The sequence below is a fragment of the Solenopsis invicta genome, chromosome 6, assembly GCF_016802725.1.
Source record: "Solenopsis invicta isolate M01_SB chromosome 6, UNIL_Sinv_3.0, whole genome shotgun sequence".
In the NCBI taxonomy this organism is placed as follows: Eukaryota; Metazoa; Arthropoda; class Insecta; order Hymenoptera; family Formicidae; genus Solenopsis; species Solenopsis invicta.
The window spans coordinates 14,095,838-14,117,077 of NC_052669.1; the positions used below are offsets into that span (position 1 = coordinate 14,095,838).

Here is a 21,240-nt window from a genome sequence, read left to right on the forward strand (position 1 = left end):
ATTGGACCAGATTCCAATAATTATTCTTAGAACACAGGCAAATTGAACTTGACGAATGGCACAGGTGTTCAGATCAGATCTGCGGAATCAAAAATTGTAGAATCAAGTGTCGAATAAAATTATATAATGACGTTGCGCGTGACGCACCTGCATGTTTTTCCAAGTTCATGGTAATAATTAAACGTATGTACAAGTGAATTGCATTCATATTTATCAGCATTATCATAATCAAACAGATAAAAATTGCATCGTTCTTTTAATAGGGTATATATAACGCGAGCGCGAATAAAATTTTGGTATCACAGTGCCAAGGTCTATCGAAGAAATTGTTTATAGTTATAAGGTAAGGACATTATAATTAATTGGATTAATTTCGAAAAAATTGACACAACTTTGATGGTAATTTTTGGCAAGTAAAGATAGAAGTACATAAGATTGGGATGTAAAACATATACTTAATTATACACAACATTCTCGAAAGGCACATTGTGCAAATATTGCACAATAATAGCATCATGAGGAAAATTTCACAATAATTGTGCTAAAGTAATACGACCTAACGTAGCAGTTAAGAAATAAAATTTTTAAATAATATTTGCCAAAATGAGAAAATCTAAGTTTGAGATATTAATATTTTACAATGATTTTAACTAACCGTTTGATTTTTTTATTTTAAATATTGCTAAGTTGAATGAGTAATTTTTCATGTTGCAATATATTTCTACATGATAATTTTAAAATAATTACACATTTTTATAAACATATAAATATATAGATTAATTATATTTCTAAATATTTTATACATTATACAGTTAAAATAGCTATTTTACTGTATTATGTATAAAACATTTAGAAATACGATTAAAGTTTTTTCCCTCGATCATTAAACAATATTTTTTTCTAAATTTAATTATGTAAATATATCACTAATTGTAAGATGTATTTCTATAAAGTTTTGATAAAATATCAAAATTCAAAATCAATTGTGCTAATACTTATTAATATTTTATAAAAGATCAATGCTTTTACATCTATTTTTGTAAATATACCTATATAATTGTAATTTTTTATGTAAGCTTTCATTATATAACTTAATAAATATTGTCGAGGATACTAATTATAATTAAGCGATAAAATGATAAATTAATTACAATATTAATAAGTGAGAATGCCTATGTGAGTTAAATGCGAATAATGATTTTGTATTTAATATATTAAATCATTTTTTAACAAATAAATTTGCATAAATAAATAAATAAAAATGAATAAGTCATAAATAAATCAAGTCGCAAATTAAATTAATTTAATAGTACGCATACATTCCGACAGTGGAATCTCTTCAATGCTTGGGTATCAAAAATTTGGCAAAACACAATAATGTACGGCAGTTACTCCATAATGCCAAAAAAATTGGATTCAGATATACTCATAGTGAAAGTCGAAATTAATGTAAATGTCGCATAGTTTTTTGGAATAAGTTGTATATTATGGAAAAGAAACTGAAGGAAAACTCAGTCACATTGGAAACAATTTTTATGTAATCTATAATCTAATAATCTATAATTATCATATAATTTACATATATATTTTATATATAATTATGTATGATTATTTATAAAATATTTTTATATAAGGTACCCAAGTCGAAGGCTCACCTAACTTATTTTATTTTTTATAAATTTTATTTACAACGATATTAAAATGAAATAAATAAGAATAAAATGTTTATTTCAACCAAAATAAAATTATAATCTATATAAAACGTTTTTAAATAAAAAAATAAATAAAAAAAAAAATTTTTTTAAAACTCTGACATTGGACCTCATTAAATTCTTGTGCTTTTAATAAGGCCCAAATTAAAAATAAATTGAAAATAACAGAGGAATTAAACATATTTAATTAAAATATTTTCCAATTCACTGTTAAAATGATTATTAATCATAAATACGAAATACTTTAAGATCTATTTTACTGTAAAACATCACAATTATTTTTAATTTTATCTATAATTAATATTTTAACTTTAAGAAATTCTGGCTATTTAGTACAGTTTTAGCTTATGAAAAATTAGCGTCATTAAAAATCATTATTCTCTGTTGTAAGCCACATACATACTATAAACAAATGGCAATGGCTATAACAATAAATGTATAAGTGGGTCTTATTAAGTAATACATTATTTATAAAAAAGTATAATAATTCCAAAAATCTATCTATCTATATATATATATATATATATATATATATATATATAATTTGTTTTTTTCTACAGTTAGAAAGTCAAATAATATTATAATATGTTGTAATAAATCATAAAATAATGTATATTTCTTAAATTTACAACAAATTTTTATAAAAACGGCTGATTTCCCCACTTTGTTACAAGCTTTTGTTGTACTGAATAAACATGTTGCGCGCTACCGGTATTAATTATATATAATTATATGTAAAAATATTTTTATGTGTTAGTGAGAGGTCACGGGTTAAAACGTATGGGTTTCATTATATTTTTGATCATACTGTATTAATTTAACTTGTGTTTCCATTTATTAATAACTATGCGTACTTATTTATAATTATAAAAATTGAAAACGCAACAGAAAACACTTGACATTCAAAATCAAATCAATAAAAAATAGCAAATAAGAGTCAAGCGCGGGTACCAGTGCACAAATTATATTTCATATGTTACAATCAAAATTAATCCATCATGCGATTCACGTACGTTTTAGCTCTTTTTTGAACTATCTTCAACGCTTTATAAATCATTCAAGTTCTGGAACGTTACTAATATGAAAATTTAATAAGAAACCCGTTTCATATTTCTTGTTCGGCCGATACGTGCGAGTCGATGTCCAAAGTTGAGAATTTGGAAATATAATTTGTGCACTGGTACACCGTCTTATTGGTCGTCTTTATACATTGATTTGATTTTATAAAAATTGATTCAATATACTGACTGATGCATCATAATTAATGTTGAATTTATACATTGAAAAAAAGTTGTTACTTTGACTAAATTTTTTAACTTTCCTAATAACACAGGGACGTCCACGGGACGTCCTAAGGACGACCTGTCGGGACGGGCGGGATATCCTAGGGATAGTCCCTAAGGGATATAACAGGTTATAATCTCGGGACGTCCACTAGCAAATGAGCGCCTCATTCTTGCCCATGGACATCCGATCGGAAGTCCTAAAGATGTCCATTGGCAATCCTCGAGATATACATACGCATTTCAGAACCATTAGGAGATTTAAAGAATATCCGCATAAATATATTATACTATTACACTACATAATTCCAATGAGCAAAACAATATTTTAATAACATTTTAAAAACATTTTTTGCAAAAAAAATCGGGAATTTTTTCTCGGAAATTCCCAAACGGTTACCCATCCAAGTCGCAACTCGAGTGAACGTTGCTCGACCTCTGTGATCGCTTTGAACTGGATCCTTCGTAATGATCTGTGAACACTTTATGCTAATATGTATATATAACTGATAGATTAAGTAAGTATATATTATCGAAAAGATGAATTATGTATAATTGAACCATATTATTTATATAAATATATATAAAATTATAGTTTTTCTATTGATTTTTACAAATGCGGATTACCATCTGTAATAATTTTTCTATTATTATTTGTTTAAATAAGAATGCAACTAGAAAATATATCAATATAATACAATAATTAAATGAAGTATGAAAACATTTTTATTAAAAAAACATTTAAAAAACATTTAAAAAATATTGTTTGCTTATTGGGATGTAAATAGAGGTTTCTTCATTCATAGATCAATTTTGTCTATTGATAGTTGTAAAATTCTTTGATACGATTAATATTTGCCCTTACTTTTCCTGTTTGAATATATAACCATTTATATCGAAGAATTTTACAACAATTGCAAAGCTGTACTTTCCGTTAAATGCAACCAATTTTTGATGATATATGAGCAGCGGCTCTAAATTTCTATATGTTTTTGTAAAATTGTAAAATTGAAATGAAATTGTAAAATTAGAATTTAACTATTATATATTAAAGAAATTTTTCTATTTTATTTTTATTCATAAGGGATTAAATATGTGATTAAATATTTAAAAACAATGTATAATTTTAAGTTGATCTTTATGATTCAGAGTAGCTGTCATATGTATTATAGGCCTGGCTTTTATTGCTGAAGTAGTGCACATTCTGCGTTAAAAATAATATTTAGATGTATGTTTGTTTGATGAAAGCAAGAAGAAAAAGCTAGTGCAGTCCAATGCAGCAATAAAAAACAAATTTTACATATACTTAATTTTCTGATACAATATAAATGTTTTTTTCTTTTATTAGAATAATCTTATAAGTTTAAATATGATTTATAATAAAAACTTTCTTAAATTCTTTATATACATATTTGCATATTATATATATTCTGGATTAACCCTCCATAGGCAGTTTCAGTCTTTTTTGTTTAAAGCAAAATATCTCTTAATCTCAAATTTCTTTGTTCAAATTCAAATGTTTATTAAATAAAAGTTTTAACATTAAACGAGTTAGTTATTTGATAATGTAGGAATGTGGAAAAATATTATAACCGTGAATTTTTCTATTTTCCCTTAGCTTTCCTAGTTTGTGCCATATGACACAGAGAGACGGTCAAAGAACGTCCTTAGAATCGACTTAGGATTTGGACGACCTAAGGACGTTCTTAAGCTCGGCTTAGGACTTAGACGTCCCAAGGACGTCTTTTGGATACAGTGTGCTATGTGAGCGACTTAAAATTACGTCCAGTGGCTAGAATGTAGACTGTATATAGAATTCCTTTAGTTTATTTAACATTTCTTGGGAAATCCTGAAATTTTTATCCTAGTATAATGTCCTAAGTGTTTATGCAGTTAAGTTAAATATATAGTATATGCAGTTAAATTAAATATATAAATGCTTAAACTTAAGTGCAAGTATTTTATATATTTAAGTCAAATACATAAATACTTGATCTGAAAAATATTAATCTAGTTTAAAATTTAGTCAAGTCAACAACATTTTTATAATGTAGAATAACGGTGCAATTAACTTTAAAACTTTATGTATCAAATATTAGTTATTATATTTAAGGAATTATATATAATAATAATATAATATCAATAAAAACTTTATACCATTTACTGCTATAAAAAATTAGATATATGAAATATTTATTTCTTTATGTTTGAAAAAAAAGAAACGGTCATTCATATGTGGAAAATGTGACACGTAAATAATTTATAAATAATCACTTTACCTGTATCAGGCAAAACAAACATGTCACTGTGACGTGCTAACTCGTAGGATTTTACATCGTAGCGACATCTCAACTAGTTCGAAACGTGATTGATACGTTGCTATAACTAAATTTCTAATAGAAATAATCGATTAATTTTGAGAAATTAGGTTTTAAGAATTTAAGTTTGAGTATTATGTACATAAAATACTTGCTAGACAAAATGTAGAACTAATCTACATCTATTCGGTTAAAACGTGATGAACCCTTAAACATACTAGGGGGTCTGGAAGATTACTTGTGATATTTTGAACGCTTGTTGTTTCAGTCCCAGTTAGAAATGATAATGAAATCTATGTCGATTCGACATTGATTCAACGTCGAAATCATTAAACTGATATCGTTTTGATATTGATTCAATAAGTTATTTCTCATTGGGATATAACTCGATCAAATATTCTGTATACGAAGTGAATCTGAAGTTTGTAATTTAAACAGAGTGAGATAATTATTATGAAGGATTCTATTTCATTCTCTCAGGTAACAAAAATTTATTAAATTTGCGCGCGCGCTTTCTACGAAAACAAAACTTCTCATGCGGCCACAAAAAAAATTTTGCATCATGTCAGTTAATAAAGCAATACAGACTTAGAAAATTATTTGCATAAGATGAACATTTTAAAAATGTTCAAATGTAAATATATTTTTACGTTGAATAACATACGTTTTTGAAGTATTCATATTTAACTCATGGATGTAGAATTTTTTAGCAAAATGGTAATCAAATTTTTAATTGCTTATATCTCTTAATTTTGCAACTAAAAAAATCTTTTCGCATAAAATTTTATCTCTCAGAGTACTATAAATGTATAAAATTTAAAAAATTTCTGAGATATGACTGATCCTGATCCCTTTAGGCGGAATAGCCCTATATCAAATTTTCATTATTTTTCTTATCAAGTTCAAATCTTCTATGATTCATATATTATAGTTTATATAAATGACATTTTATATAGATTATGTAGCCTACAAAGCTTACATTGTTAACACGTAATGAATATTTATTACGCGTGAACGCATAACCTAGCTTTTTACACTTTTTGCAATAATTTATTATTCATAGGTTACACTACATGATTGCGCTACATACTACGTTAATAAATCGATTCAACATGTTTTTGTTAAGATTGATAGCAAAAAACTAAAATTATAATATAATAGAGGAGAAGAAGATATTATGGCTACTGTGGATATTATGGTTATCCCCATTATTTTCGTTATTAGGTGACGAATTCCAAAAATTGTTTATGGAATTATTCAATTAGTAACTCGCCGTTTTTTATTGAGGCTAACATGCCAAAACATAATAACTGACAATTGTTATAAGACATTTTTACTTTTGAGCACTTTTAAACTTTTTCAAAGTTTATTTTAGCACTTGATTACACATACTTTCTCATTGTTTTTAAATGTGTGATCATATTACTGCACGACTGTATATATACTCAATTGTTCTTTTGTTATTTAATTTTTCATTTAGCTATATACATTTTGAGTTATTCAAAGTTGAACAATAACATAGGATTTTATTAATATAGTTTCTAAAAATTTTTATATTGTAATGTTTCTTCGATTGTTATTCTAAAGGACGATGTTCAAAAACATGTCATTTAGAAATGTCACTTTATGTTTGTTGTTTAATATTAAACATGGATAAAATATTTAATATTAAACATGGATATAATATCTCTAAAATCTTTAAGCACAAGAAAATTTTGAACGATAGAAAATTAAAAATATATGATCTTGTAACAAAATATTGTGGGTTTTTTTTTAACTAAACTGATTTTTACAAATTTTTTTGGGGTTATTTTGGGTTATTAAGCCATATTACCATTACTTTTTTTTCCAACAATTATGCAATTCGTCACATTTTTATAAATCACATCCTAATTAATAAATATTTCATTACTTTGATTCTAGAATCTGTTAAACATCACTTTGACGAATACAATTGTTCAAGTGTTAATATAAAATATTGATTATAAACAAAGTTATTTAATAAAATAAAAATAAGTGCCATATTATCTTTTTTTTCCTCTACTAATATGTTATAAAGGCATGCAAGAAATGAGTTGTTCACTACTCTTATTCTTTCTTTTCTGACTAAATTCTGCGTAAATCCTCAATCAGCGTAAATACCGACGTTACCATATAGACATTTTTACTTATCTATTAATTACAATTACTGCATTACTTATCTATTAATTACAATTATTGCATGTACATATTTGTATGATAAATTTGCAGATGAATCATTGGATACTCGTATTCGCAGCATTAGCTGCTTTGGCTTCGGCTGGCGACACGGGAAGTAAGTATTGATCAAGAAAAACAATAAAAAAAAGAGACGAAGTCGTTTCTGTAGCTCCGTTCACAGGATAAGACATGTACCCTGTGAGCGCTTTATTCATAATAAGAAACTGTGAGACTTTTCTGACTTTTATCTTTTTCAGAGAAGATCGTATGTTACTTCGGTAGCTGGGCCGTTTACCGACCCCCTGGTGGGAAATTTGACATCTCTTACATTCCACCGCATCTTTGCACCCATCTGATTTATACCTTTGTTGGCATTAGTACGGACGGCGAGGTCCGAGTTTTGGACTCGTGGCAAGATCTTCCCGACAATTGGGGTAAGGACGGTTTTGGCAGATTCAATAAGCTTCGTGAGCAGAGCCCAGAGACTAAAACTCTTATCGCAATTGGTGGATGGAACGAGGGATCCGCCAAATATTCGACTGTCGTCAGCAATCCGACTACTCGTGCGAAATTTGTCAAGAATGTTGTAGAGTTTGTTAAGAAACACAATTTCGATGGTTTCGACCTCGATTGGGAGTACCCAAATCAACGTGGTGGAAAACCGGAGGACGTACAAAACTACGTACAACTGACTAAGGAACTCAGAACCGAATTTGATAAACATGGACTGCTTCTTACGGCTGCCGTTGCTGCTGCCGAGTCTTCCGCCTCTCTGTCCTACGATATTTCTGCCATGTCCAAATATCTTGACTTTATCAACGTTATGGCGTACGATTTGCACGGTGCCTGGGAGAAAACAACTGGTCTCAATGCTCCACTTTACTCGCGTAAGGGCGAATCTGGAAACGATCTTAAGCTTAATGTCGTAAGTATTTTCTACATTTCTTTTCAGATAAGGTATTAGCAGTTACTATCTTTGGAAACAAATGAAAAAGAGCACACTTATATATTTATATTAGGATGCATGTGTAAGCTACTGGTTGGATAAAGGTTGTCCACCTGAAAAATTGATTCTTGGAGTGCCATTCTATGGTAGAGCCTTCACTCTCGCTGATAAGAATCAGAACGGTCTTGGAGCCCCTACCACCGGACCTGCTACTGCTGGTCCGTACACACGCGAAGGTGGAATGCTTGGATACAACGAAATTTGCGAATTCCTTAAGCAAGGTGGTTGGACCGTTGTTCGTCATGAAGAACATCGTATTCCATATGCTTATAAGGGTGATCAGTGGGTTGGATACGATGATGTAACGTAAGTATTGTTTACTGTTGATTTTACAACTTCTCTTTCTTTCTTTTGTATAGTAATTTTCTATATGATTTCAATTGCGCTGCGTCTTTAATTTCAATTTATTTTCTCTCTATTCCTTCCCAGTAAAAAATTTTTATATATAATTATACACATTCATGTATGATTTTTGTATATAACTTTATACAATCAAATATAATTGTATATAATTATATATAATTATACACTGCCCACCAAAAAAAGCGATACACTAAAAATTTAAGAAAAATTGACCAAACTTTAAACGCTTGAAACAAGAAATATTTATGATACAGGGGTGTTTCAAAAAAGGAATTAAAACTAGAAACCAGGATAAGGATCCCATGGTTTACACACACACACACACACACACACACACACACACACACACACACACACACACACACACACACACACACACACACACACACACACACACACACACACACACACACAGAGAGAGAGAGAGAGAGAGACACCACCTCACACACACACACGCACGCGCGCGCGCGGATATGTTTTTAACCAACAACATGTCTTGGACAGAATTGTAGTGATTTGCATTGATAACGGCGACATTACAATTCATAATTCATTATTATCTCGTAAAAATCAATTTTTCTTCAAATTGGCATAATTTAGCGAAAAATTATCGTATCGAGTTCCGAAAAGCGCATTTTGAAGGGAAAAATTCGAATTTTCACGCGCTTTTTACCTTATTAAGTTACGTCAACTGTTTCACTCCACACAACTCTAAAAACTGCACGTTCTATTTATCGATTTTGCAAGTTTTTGTTTTATCATCGGCTATTAGCAAATTAATCATGCCACTTAATCGGCATTAAAAGTTTCTTAAGTACTGGTTTCAAGCTTTAATTCTTGTTTTGAAACACCCCTGTATCATAAATATTTCCTGTTTTACAAGCGTTTAAATTTGGTAAATTTTTTCTAAATTTTTAGTGTACCGTTTTTTCGGTGGACAGTGTATATAGGAATAAATTAAATGAATGTGAATTAATTCTTTTCGTCACTTTTTTTCTAGTGAATATAATTTTTTGAAATATGGTATGCGGTGGTTTTTGGGGTTGCTGATTACGAAACCGATTTCAAAAATTCAAAATTCAAAATGGTTTCAATATGGTGGACTAAATTTTCCTAAATTAACCAAATTTACTTAAAACTTTAAAAAATATATTTCTTATATAAGTCTGCAATATTACATCTGTCATTTTGAATTTTGCATTTTTGAGATCAAATTTGTCATCAGAGATCTCAAAAACATCTGAATAATAAGTTTCAAGCAAAATCGGTTGATTTTCATAACTTTGCCCGCCACTATTAGAGCCTCCATTTTGAATTTTTGACATTAGATTCGTAATCAGAAATTTCAAAAACCCCTAAACAGCAAATTTAAAGCAAATTCAATTGATTTTGATAATTTTGTCCGCTATATTAAATCCGCCATTTTAAATGTTTAATTTTTGACATAAAATTCATAATCAGCGATCTCGAAAAGGGAGGATCCCGTTTAAAAACAGCATCGATTGGACACCATCACTCACAGCGGCCGGTGCATAGAGTTTTTCCGTTGGTTAGGTTAGATAATTCAAGATGATTGGTTGGTGTCTAATTGAGCTGTGTCCAAACGGGTGTCGCCCTCTCGAAAATTTCTAAATAGCAAAATTCGTCCGCTATAATTTATTAATAATTTTGTCCGTTATATTGGATTAGCCATTTTGAATTTTAAGTTTTGAATTTTTGACATCGGATTTATAATCAGCGACCTCAAAAACCCCCAGATAGTAATTTTGAGGTATAGATTATTGGGTAACATTTTATACAAACAAATTATTCTGGAAAAACGGTAATTTTTTGTTATATATTTATTAACAACAAATTATTTATTTAAAATATCATTCTAAAACTTATTATATTAGTTAGAGGAAATCTTTAGCTATCCAGCAATATCAAACATGCTAAAGAAATACATAAAATAATTGATTTATTGATAAAATAATCTTGGATGGTATGTGTGGTCCCAGGGCTACACTATGACGCGAAGAGTTAATTGCAAGTATACATAAGCTAAATTTTCTGTAAGCTAATGTATAATTAACATTCCGTACATTATTAGATAATGTTTCAAAATTTATTGTGCAACTGTGTTATGAATAATCATAATGCATCATAAAAATATCAACCAATTGTGAATGTGTTCTGCATATTAACCAGGCAGCACAGAGATGAGTAGTTCATTGAGAATTTATTTTAAACAATACATACCAAATTAGAAAAATGAATATTTGAAGAATTTTTTAAAGAATTAATCATAATTAGTTTGTCTTGAAGTATTCTTCAAAAATTCTTTATAGGTTTATTTCACTCTATTTGAACCACTTTAGAATTAATTAATTACTTCATAAATTAAAAAATTTGAATGTTGTAATTATTTATTTAAATATATTTTGAGTTTAAAATCAATTAAAAAAAATTTTTTAAATTTTATATTTGACTGCGGTGATCATTTTAAATCAGCGTATATTGATTTTTCAATTTTCAATTGGGTTCGTAAATAAGTTTTTATATTGAAAAATTTAATTATTTTATCAAAATATAAGTACTATGATAACGATTTATTAAAATAAAATCAGTTATTTTATTTATATTTATTTAATAATAAAGTTCAAATATTCATAGAAGTTTAAATGGTTAAAAACGCAACGCTATTGGTGTTACGATGTTATTCCTTTTCCGCGCGCTTCAACCTTCTGCTGTGTGATAGTTTTGCACAATTATTATCAAATTATAAACAAAAAGTAGCTTCAAATATCGCAAATAATTTAGAATCAGGTTTTATTAAGGTTGACTCAAGAAATTTGCCTAAAATAGATGCATTTATGGTTTGTGAGTTTATTAAGGCAAGTGACAAATTCAACGCTGCTGAAGTTAAGAATGCGAAAGCTGCAATGTAAGTTCATTTATTTCTAATATTAGACGAAGAGCATTCTGTAGCCAAAGTATCAGTAACTTCTGCTTTACGTTTTCGTTTCTCAGTAAGATGAAAGGAATGATTTGCAGTTTGTTCTTTATCGAGTTGACAGGAAAAAATATGTGGCATAATTCCCCAGATAGCACACGGATATCCTATGGACGTCCATGGGACATTGTATGTACATACATACATCCATGGAATTTGATTCTGTCCATGGGGAAATTTTTTTAAACTAAGAAGTCACCACTTTCTACATACTTGCAGTTTATGATTAATGTAACGACTACCCAGGGAGAAATGATAGGTCAGATCGATGTCAAATTGACGTCATTTTGACGATAGAAATGAGATCAAATTTTACGTCGATATCGATGTTAAAATGTTCAAATTTCGATTTTGATGTCAATATCAACGTGTATAAAACAGTTAATAAATGATATTAACATCTTTTTGGTACTATAACTCAACGAGAAATGACCTATATCGAATTATATCAAAATAATTTCAACGTCAAAATGATGTTAACATCGATTCCATTATCATTTCCTAGAAATCGTTTAATGAACTGGAAGGATGGAAAAAATCATGCCAAAAGTTAAAACATTTGATTAAAAAATTCAATATGCCGAAAATGTGCGATTACAACCGATTGAAAAAAAAGTAATTTAAATTGATTGAAATTTCTGAACCAAAAATACGGTATTAAGATTAAAAATACGGTATTAAGATTAAAAATAAGATCGAAACCCAGATAGATTTATTAAAACAGAATACATTAATGTAAACGTAATAAATGTTTAATTTACAAATAAAGTATTTCTTGTATTCTTTTTGTTAAAAAAGATTAAAGAAAGATTAAATTTGAATCAAACATTTAATTCATGTACAAAATTAAATAACAATACAAATTATTATTTACATGTAAAAATATAAAATTTTATGTTGAACAGTATTCCACACACACGTCACGTATAAAAAGAACGAGAGCGAGTATTCGTCTCAAAGTTACAATAAGTAGCTTCTAAAAGTTTTACTGAAGTATGAGCTGGAGAGTCAGCTGCGATGGTGCCTAGATATAAAATCTCATTTCACTTACAAAAACATCCATTGCAACGTGGCCGCCTAGCAATGGCTCCAGCACTCACTTATTAAATTCATTATTTCAATCCAAAATTACAGGATTTCATAAATTATGATTAAATTGAATTTTCATGTGATGTAAGACACTGACAATTCTTGTATGCCATTTTTAAATAAAGAGATATTTTGATGACAACACTATAAATCACATTAACAAATTTGTAAAATTGTCCGAAGGCTATGCTTTCTTTTTGCAGTTAATAAACAACTGTCAAGAAAAAAAATAGTTTCCAAACAATTTTACAAATTAGGTAAAATGATTTACAATGTTATTTTATCAAAACGTCAAATTGACGTTGGTGTCTCGACTTGGAAACGTTTTAGACGCCATCGACGTCAAATTGACGTCGATTCGACTTATAATTTCTCTATGGGTAGAGCTTATTGGTCGTTACGTTAATCATAAACTGTAAGTATGTAGAAAGATAGCGACTTTTTAGTTTGGAAAATTTTCCTATGGACAGAATCAAATTCCATGGGTGTATGTACAACTATGCGCTTTCGGCAACAATATCGTGACCATATAAAAATACAATGTGAAACGCTGCGCATAATGATGGCTCAACGCATCAAAAACTAATCCAAAGTTTGCCCCAAAATTAGCGCGAAATTCAAATTTTGTATTGGACACAATATTAAATATGTATAGTAAAAATACAGATAAATTTATTAATATGTAAAGTTTTTATAAAAAAACTTGATAACTAATAAACATTTGTAACATCAATATAAAAGAATAAAGACTTACGTTAATTAACACGAACTAGAATACGTTATGATCCATATTTTCAATTAATTTTTATTGCAATGTGCTTTTAAGCATATAATAATTGTAACATCATTTACAACTTTATTTGTTTAAAAGCACATTTATTGATAAAAATGAACTGAAAGTATTTCTAGATAACACAGAGAATTAAAAAGAAATAAAAAAAAGTTTATATCAGGTTTACGTAAAAAAAAATATGACATATGCATCAATGTAACTAACTTAACTCTACAGTTTGGGGCAAACATCTGATTGGTCAAAGCCCCCACCATTACTTTAGACGATTGCGCATCCATGGGAACGTTTCACCTTGTATTTTTACACCATGATCGTGACGTCATTTTCGAGTTCGGATATTTTCGGGTAATTCCGGAGCGTTCAAATGATCAGACGCCCGACTGTGTTTTAAAATTGCTATAACTTTTATAAATATAAAATATATTACAAAAATAAAAAAGTTACAAACAAATTTAAATGTGTTCTATCAATTTACAATGTTACCAAAAATGGACTTAAGAACCAAATTATTGATGTTAATTGCTATAACTCATACTCTATTAGTTTAATTTTAATGAAAAAAAAAGCCATTCTTTTCAACTTAAAATGTTGTTCTTTTAAGGTTGTTTCTTTTAAGTTCTTTCATTACTTTTTCTTTGTTATAATTTTTTCCTTGAATATTAAGAATTTTTATGTTATTTTAGATTTTTTCCAAGGTAATAATTTTATTTTTTTCTTATGTTTAAGCCAAAATTTTATCACGTAGGGGACAAAATATCTCAATTATTTTTTTTATGTGAATAGTGGGGAATCAGATAACAAAAAAATATAGCAACAAATTTGAGATGTTTTGTCTCCCACTTTTTTTTATAAGCTTTCAAAAATTATAAAAAGATTGAATATTTGAATAGTTATTAAAATGGGGAACCTAAAGAAAATCTGAAACTAGCACTTCAGTAAGATTTTTCCACGTATGTATGATTATATTAAAAATTGGTCAAGGCAATTTGCAGAATAAAAACCATATTTTGTAAGTAAATGTAAGTAATGCGAATTGCGCGCTGTATTTTCGTCGGCCTCGAAATATAATTCTTACATGAAGCTAGAATAGTCAATTAAGAAATTAAATTGACTATCGAGCAATTTAATAACTTTGATGCTAACAAGCATTTGTAAAATCCCGTGCACTTCCAGAAAAAAAATTGTAAAGAAATTATTGCAAAAATAACACAGCCAAGATTTTGACATACTTGCTGAAAATGTTTCATTGAAACTACTAGAAAACTACTAGAAAACTTCGGTCTAGTAAGATTGAATTGTGTTTTTGAATCTGCATTTCCCAGTAAAATATAATAAATTATCAAATTGGTTGTATATTACATGATTCAACTCTATAGAGTTCAATTAAATTGTGTTTTTAATTGTTTTAGTTGATAAATATTTATAAATATTTAATAAATACTTAATAAATACTTGCAAATTCTGAGAAAAATTTTATAACCCTGGAGAATTTTCCATACTATTTTTTAAAATTTTTCGAAATTTGTGTATAATTTCATGATTTTTTAGAAAAGTTCTCAGATATTTTATACAAATCTTAGAGTATTTCAGAATTTACAAATATGAGCAATTTTATTGAAAGATATATAGACTTTTTCAGTATTTTTTAAAAGTATTCAATTTGTATGAAAATTTTGAGAAAAATTTTTCCCGGGTTTATCGTACAGATCGTAGTGTTGTTAGTAAAATTAAAAAAAAAAACGTGTTAAAAATAATGAAACAAAAAATGTGTCATTTCTCTAGTAATTTTTCAAAATTTTACGTAAATTTAAAAATTTTTGATATTGATTTAATGAGTCGATTCGACATCGATTTGATAAGTCATTTCTCACTGGAGTTTATGTGATAATAATATAATCATTTCACATGCGTTCATAGTTCTCTTACTGAGAAAACCGCTTACATCAACTCCAAGGGTCTCGGTGGCGCGATGTTGTGGAGTATTGAGACTGACGACTTTTTCGGCAATTGTGGTGAAAAATATCCTCTGTTAAAAACATTGAATGCTGGATTGAGGGGAGGAGAACCGCCTAAACCAACAAAGCAACCTCCGCAAACAACGCAAGCACCGCAAACGACGCAAGCACCGCAAACGACGCAACCACCGGTTACTGCACCTCCCAAGGGTATTTGCAAAAAAGATGGTTACGTCCGCGATGAAGAAGATTGCAGCATATTTTATCTGTGCCAAAATGTCAACGGTGATTACATCATACAAAAATTCAATTGTCCAAGTGGATTAGCTTTCGATACCACAATCAACGGTTGCAATTATAAACATCTCGTCCCTGGATGCGATTAATGAATGATGATTTACAACGTCGATAATAATGTTATACACTTCTACGACGCCATTTTTTATTTGTTATACAGCGCAAAACATAATAAATGTGCTTTTATATTTCATTATATGCCTTTTGTAAGTTAAATATAATCAAATATAAGCTTGATTTGTCATATTGCTTTTTTGTAATAATGTATAATGTTTATTTGTATGTGCGTTTACAAAGTCCATAAAAATCATTATATCATATACATTCCAATAATTATCATTATCGTAAAACTATTATGCAATTATACGATATATAAAACATGCATTTTAATTAGAATTGAACAGTTAAAAAGTTGAGAGCCTAATAATAAAGTTAACTTTAATGTAGAAGAAAAGCGGTCAAATTGTAAGCAACTATAGATGGTATAGCAAAAATCAAGAAAAGTAAAAAATGAGCAAGATCTGGTTGAAGAATGTAAATTTTTTTTTTTTTTTTTTTATTGAACAATTGTTCAATAACGGTAAGAATGGTGAGCAGTTAGGAATATCATAAAACTTCAGAGCGTATGTATAATAAACAAATAAATAATCTTTATTTAAAGACTGGATTTTATCACTTTTCGCGTTGTTGTCCGTTACAGTAAAAAGAAACTAAACTAAACTAAAATAAACAGCATGGTATAAAAACAAAATCATTCCATTCTCGAGAATGCGCAGTTGAACATGGTGATTGCTCTTTGACCAATCAAAACGGTGCCTTAAGTGTCAAAAACGACATGGTACTGCCGTGACGTAGCTGTTATCTGCTGCTGTCATGACACGATAATTGAATGATCTGAGAGTACAGACACTGTTATTTGAATTAATTGAAGAGTACGGACACTGCGAAACAAACGAAAAATTTGAGTTTTTATCTAGCTACAGCAGATAGACCTAGTTTACACTAGATGTTTGATACGCGTACCAAGTATTATATTGGTACTAAATTAATTTAATTCGATGGTGTAAACGATGACATATAGTCTGGTATGATACCCTTACAAAAAAGAACTATTGTCGGCCGTGTGATTATTACTTGCGGCTGTGTAATTATTACTGGTGGCTCTGTAATGATCAAGACGCATATTATTGCCTCTATAATAATTACTAGCAACAGAATACAAACGGATATTACTCGCCTGTTGGGTATCACTAGAAAGACTACTGTTCGCATATCGCCTCGGTCCAGAAAAACTCTCTGGACTTAGAGCGCTTAAACGAAAATTACAAGGAGGTATCTTAAGAGACACGCATTGGAGTAACTTGTCAATATCACTTTATTTCACTGCGGCACAGAGCTCAACGATCTCTGGGCCTACGCAATACAAGACGCTCTGTACGATATAAGAATCGTAGTTCTCGGAACGGAGTCAAAATGGATCGCGGTCGTTAGTCGCGTGCTTTCCGTAACACAGTCCTCGAACGAGAGCGCGAGCGTCGGCTAACGAGAGCGCGAAAAGCCGCGAAGCTCTGCTCCCGCGTCTCCCCGTCGTTCCCAGCTCCTCGATCCACCGAGAACGACGACGAAGCCGAGGAAGTAGACAGAGCCGTACGAATACGGCAGGAATCTTGCGACATTTTTAAATTTGTTCAAATAACGAACAACTACTGTATGTGTAATAACTACTGAGAGTACGAATTACAGGCAGATATTACTGGATGATGCTCATAATTAATTTTATTTATATATATATATATATATATATATATATATATATATATATATATATATAATATGAGCAGAGATATTGAAAATATTATTGCAAATATAAAAACTTAAAATTTTTGTTATATTATTTAGAAGTTTTAAATATTTTCTTCAAATAAAGCAGCAAAATATTTTTGTATAAAAAATACAAGAATAATATAAATTTGATTAAATAAATATTTCATAAATATTAGGTGATAAATTTAATTCCTGCCGTATTTTCGTCAAATAAATGAATACCTTAATCAAAGTAATTTCCTTCATTTTCTACTACTTTTTCCCATCTCTCCGGCAACAGGGCCATCCCATGACGGTAGAACGCGGTGTCTTTCAAGGCGAACCATTCATCCACTCATTTTTGGACTTCGTTGTAACTGGAGAAGTGTGTGTCCGTAAGTGCGTGTTGCATCGATCGGAAGAGATGATAATCCGACGTCCAAGTCTGGGGAGTACGCTGGGTGCGGCAGAACTTCCCATTTACGAGGTGTGTTCAAAAAGTATCGCGAATTTTGTGTTTTTTCAAAAATTATTTATTTATTCATGAATATCTATTTTGTCCCCTTCAAAGTAATCCCCATGAGATATTATACACTTGTGCCAACGGTTTTTCCAATCTTCGAAGCACTTCAAAAAATCATTTTTTTTCATCTTGTTCAGCTCCTCCTTCGATGCCGTCTTTATCTCGTCAAGCGTAGCGTAACGTCGTCCTTTCATGGGCCTCTTCAGTTTAGGGAACAAGAAAAAGGCACAGGGGGCCAGATCTGGGGAATACGGTGGCTGCGGCATCATTAGTGTGTTGTTTTTGGCCAAAAAGTCGCGCACAAGCAACGATGTGTGAGCAGGGGCGTTATCGTGGTGCAAAAGCCAATTTTTGTTCTTCCACAAATCCGGGCGTTTCTGGCGGATTGCTTCGCGCAAATTGCGCATAACTTGCAGGTAATATTCCTTATTGACCGTTCTACCCTGTGGCAAGAACTCATGATGCACCACGCCCCTGCAATCGAAGAAAACTGTCAGCAAAACTTTCACATTCGACCGAACTTGGCGCGCTTTTTTCGGTCTTGGTTCGTGCGGCAGCTTCCATTGAGATGATTGAGCTTTGGTTTCCACGTCATAACCATAAACCCACGATTCGTCACCAGTTATGACCCTCTGGAGCAAATTTGGGTCGTCGCGGACAGAGTCCAACATCTCATTAGCAATGTTCATGCGATGGTGTTTTTGGTCGCAATTGAGCAATTTTGGTACGAATTTCGCGGCGACCCGTCTCATGCCCAAATCATTGATAAAAATCGAATGGCACGAGCCAATCGATATGTTTAGGTCCTCAGCAACTTCTCTAACGGTGATTCGACGATTGGCCAATAACATTTTCTCCACTTCATTAATTTTTTCGTCTGTTGTTGAAGTGCTCGGGCGTCTGGCACGCTCTTCGTCGTTCACATCTTCTCGGCCTTCTGAGAACATTTTGTACCACCGATAAACGTTGCTTCGGTCCAAGGTAGCTTCTCCGTATGCCACAGTCAACATTCGGAATGCATCCGCGCACTTAATTTCGTTTTTCACACAAAATTTGATACAGGTTCTTTGATCCATTTTTTTGAATAGGTAAAAATCGAAGACGATCCAAAACACGTGCAAGCAAAGCAGCTGTCAACAATTAAGTGAACATTCAAAATGGCCGAGCTTGTCGGCATAAGTAAGAGACATGAGTACCAACATAACGCCACAAAAAGATCGAAATTCGAATATACGTAACCCGCGAAAATTCCAAATTCGCGATACTTTTTGAACACACCTCGTAAGCTCGCGAGTACCTGGGGGTCTATTACGGTTTTTGAGTGAACATACTCACTTTTGACATTTTCATTTCACGTGACTTTAGTCACCTAATTATGGAAGTCGAGTGAAAATATGAAGTCACTAGCCATTTCCAGATAGTAATCTCACATTTTCACAAAACATTTCGATGTCATTGGTCGACCGCGTACCGGTGATTGAAATACCGTGAAAAAGCGCAGTCAGCGCAGTTAGGATTGCTTGCATCCACGTTTAGCGTTTCGACATTAAAATTTGGTATTAAAAAAGAAAAAGAGAAAAGAAGAAAATGAACATTACTGATAAACAAAAAAGAATATTGTTAAATTATATGAAGGACAACGAAGATTTTGCAAGAAGTCGCTTACGATACAACAGTGGGAATAAAAAAATTTTAGTAAATACTTTTTCTCTTATACATTATGTATCATAATACATTAAAATTATATATTTTTTAATAATTTTTTATAATATTTTATTTCTATTATAATAATAGATGAATGTGATGTAATAATGACAAATAAATTAATTTTGTTTACGCAGGATGAAATGTGGACTTGTATCACCACATCTTTAAATGCTACAGGAAGTGGACCCCAGAAACAAGCTAAGGAATGGCAAAAGGTATATAAGTTATAAGAAGAATTATTACATGTTTCTTTTTTTGATACAATTATAAAAAAATGATATATTTTAAACATAGACGTGGAGAGATTGGAAATCAAATGTGCTGAAAAAGTGTGCACAAAAGTTATGCTGGTGGAACAGGAGGAGAACCGCCAAAAGTAATTGAGCTAACGGAATTGCAAGAAAGTTTATTACAAATTATAGATCCAGAAGCTGCTGGTTTAGAAGGCATACCTGAAGGAGGAAATTTTAACAGGACTATACAAAGAGAACTTACCACATTCACTAACAATACAATCGTAAAGAGAGGATTCTCTTATACATACGATGAATTATGTGAGGCAATTGAGCAAGAAGTTGAATTGAAAGAACAATTCCCATCTATACAAATGAAAAAGGTGTGTGTGTATGTGTGCGTGTGTATTGAATTTGTATATTAAAACAATTTATTTGATTAAGAGCACGTTATTATTTATAGGAAAATAAATAAAAATAATACATTTATTTTTAATATAAATAATAGATAATGCAATTAATCAAATAAATTATTTTTATATAAATTTAATTATTTCATATAAATTAGTAATTATAATAATATTTTTAGAAATGTACTTCTACATCGGCTTCCAAAAAAATGTACAAGATGGATGATATACCCAGGTATTCCCCTAGCAGCACACTTCATCTAGGAGACGTCCAAGGACATCCTTAGGACGTACGGACGTCCTCGAGACGTCCTCCGGGCATCCCATGGATGTCCGTGAGAGATCTGTGCCGTTGTCAACCTCAACAAGTGAAGTTCTTAACAACACAGGTTTTTTTCCACATGTAAGTAAAATATTATTGTATAATTTGTTTGTGTTGTCTATGTATCTTGTATATTGTATATGTATATTTTTGTTAACAAATAGAATGTTTCTATGCTAATGATAATTAAATACAAATGAATATTTGCAGGAAGTGGAAAGCAATACTAATA

At 30.3% G+C, this 21,240-nt stretch overlaps 1 protein-coding gene across 2 annotated transcripts; it reads left to right on the forward strand.

The window, feature by feature from the left end:
• Positions 1-251: 251 nt before the first annotated feature.
• LOC105204966 (chitinase-3-like protein 1) lies at positions 252-16,252 on the forward strand. Of its 2 annotated transcripts, none has more exons than XM_011174251.3 (5): positions 252-343; positions 7,564-7,627; positions 7,770-8,437; positions 8,532-8,824; positions 15,676-16,252. In XM_011174251.3, exons 2-5 carry the CDS (start codon positions 7,564-7,566, stop codon positions 16,097-16,099), a joined length of 1,449 nt encoding a protein of 482 aa, XP_011172553.1. In that variant the 5' UTR covers positions 252-343; the 3' UTR covers positions 16,100-16,252. The 2 variants fall into 2 exon arrangements, with proteins under 2 accessions (XP_011172553.1, XP_039306601.1); XM_039450667.1 differs by lacking the exon at positions 252-343 and adding an exon at positions 5,752-5,793.
• The last annotated feature ends 4,988 nt before the right edge of the window (positions 16,253-21,240 follow it).

Coding starts and splice junctions, on each gene's coding strand:
- LOC105204966 (XM_039450667.1), top strand. CDS start 5,767: ATGAAGGATTCTATTTCATTCTCTCAG. Junction 5,794..7,563: donor ATTCTATTTCATTCTCTCAG/GTAACAAAAATT, acceptor ATAAATTTGCAG/ATGAATCATTGGATACTCGT. Junction 8,825..15,675: donor GTTGGATACGATGATGTAAC/GTAAGTATTGTT, acceptor ATGCGTTCATAG/TTCTCTTACTGAGAAAACCG.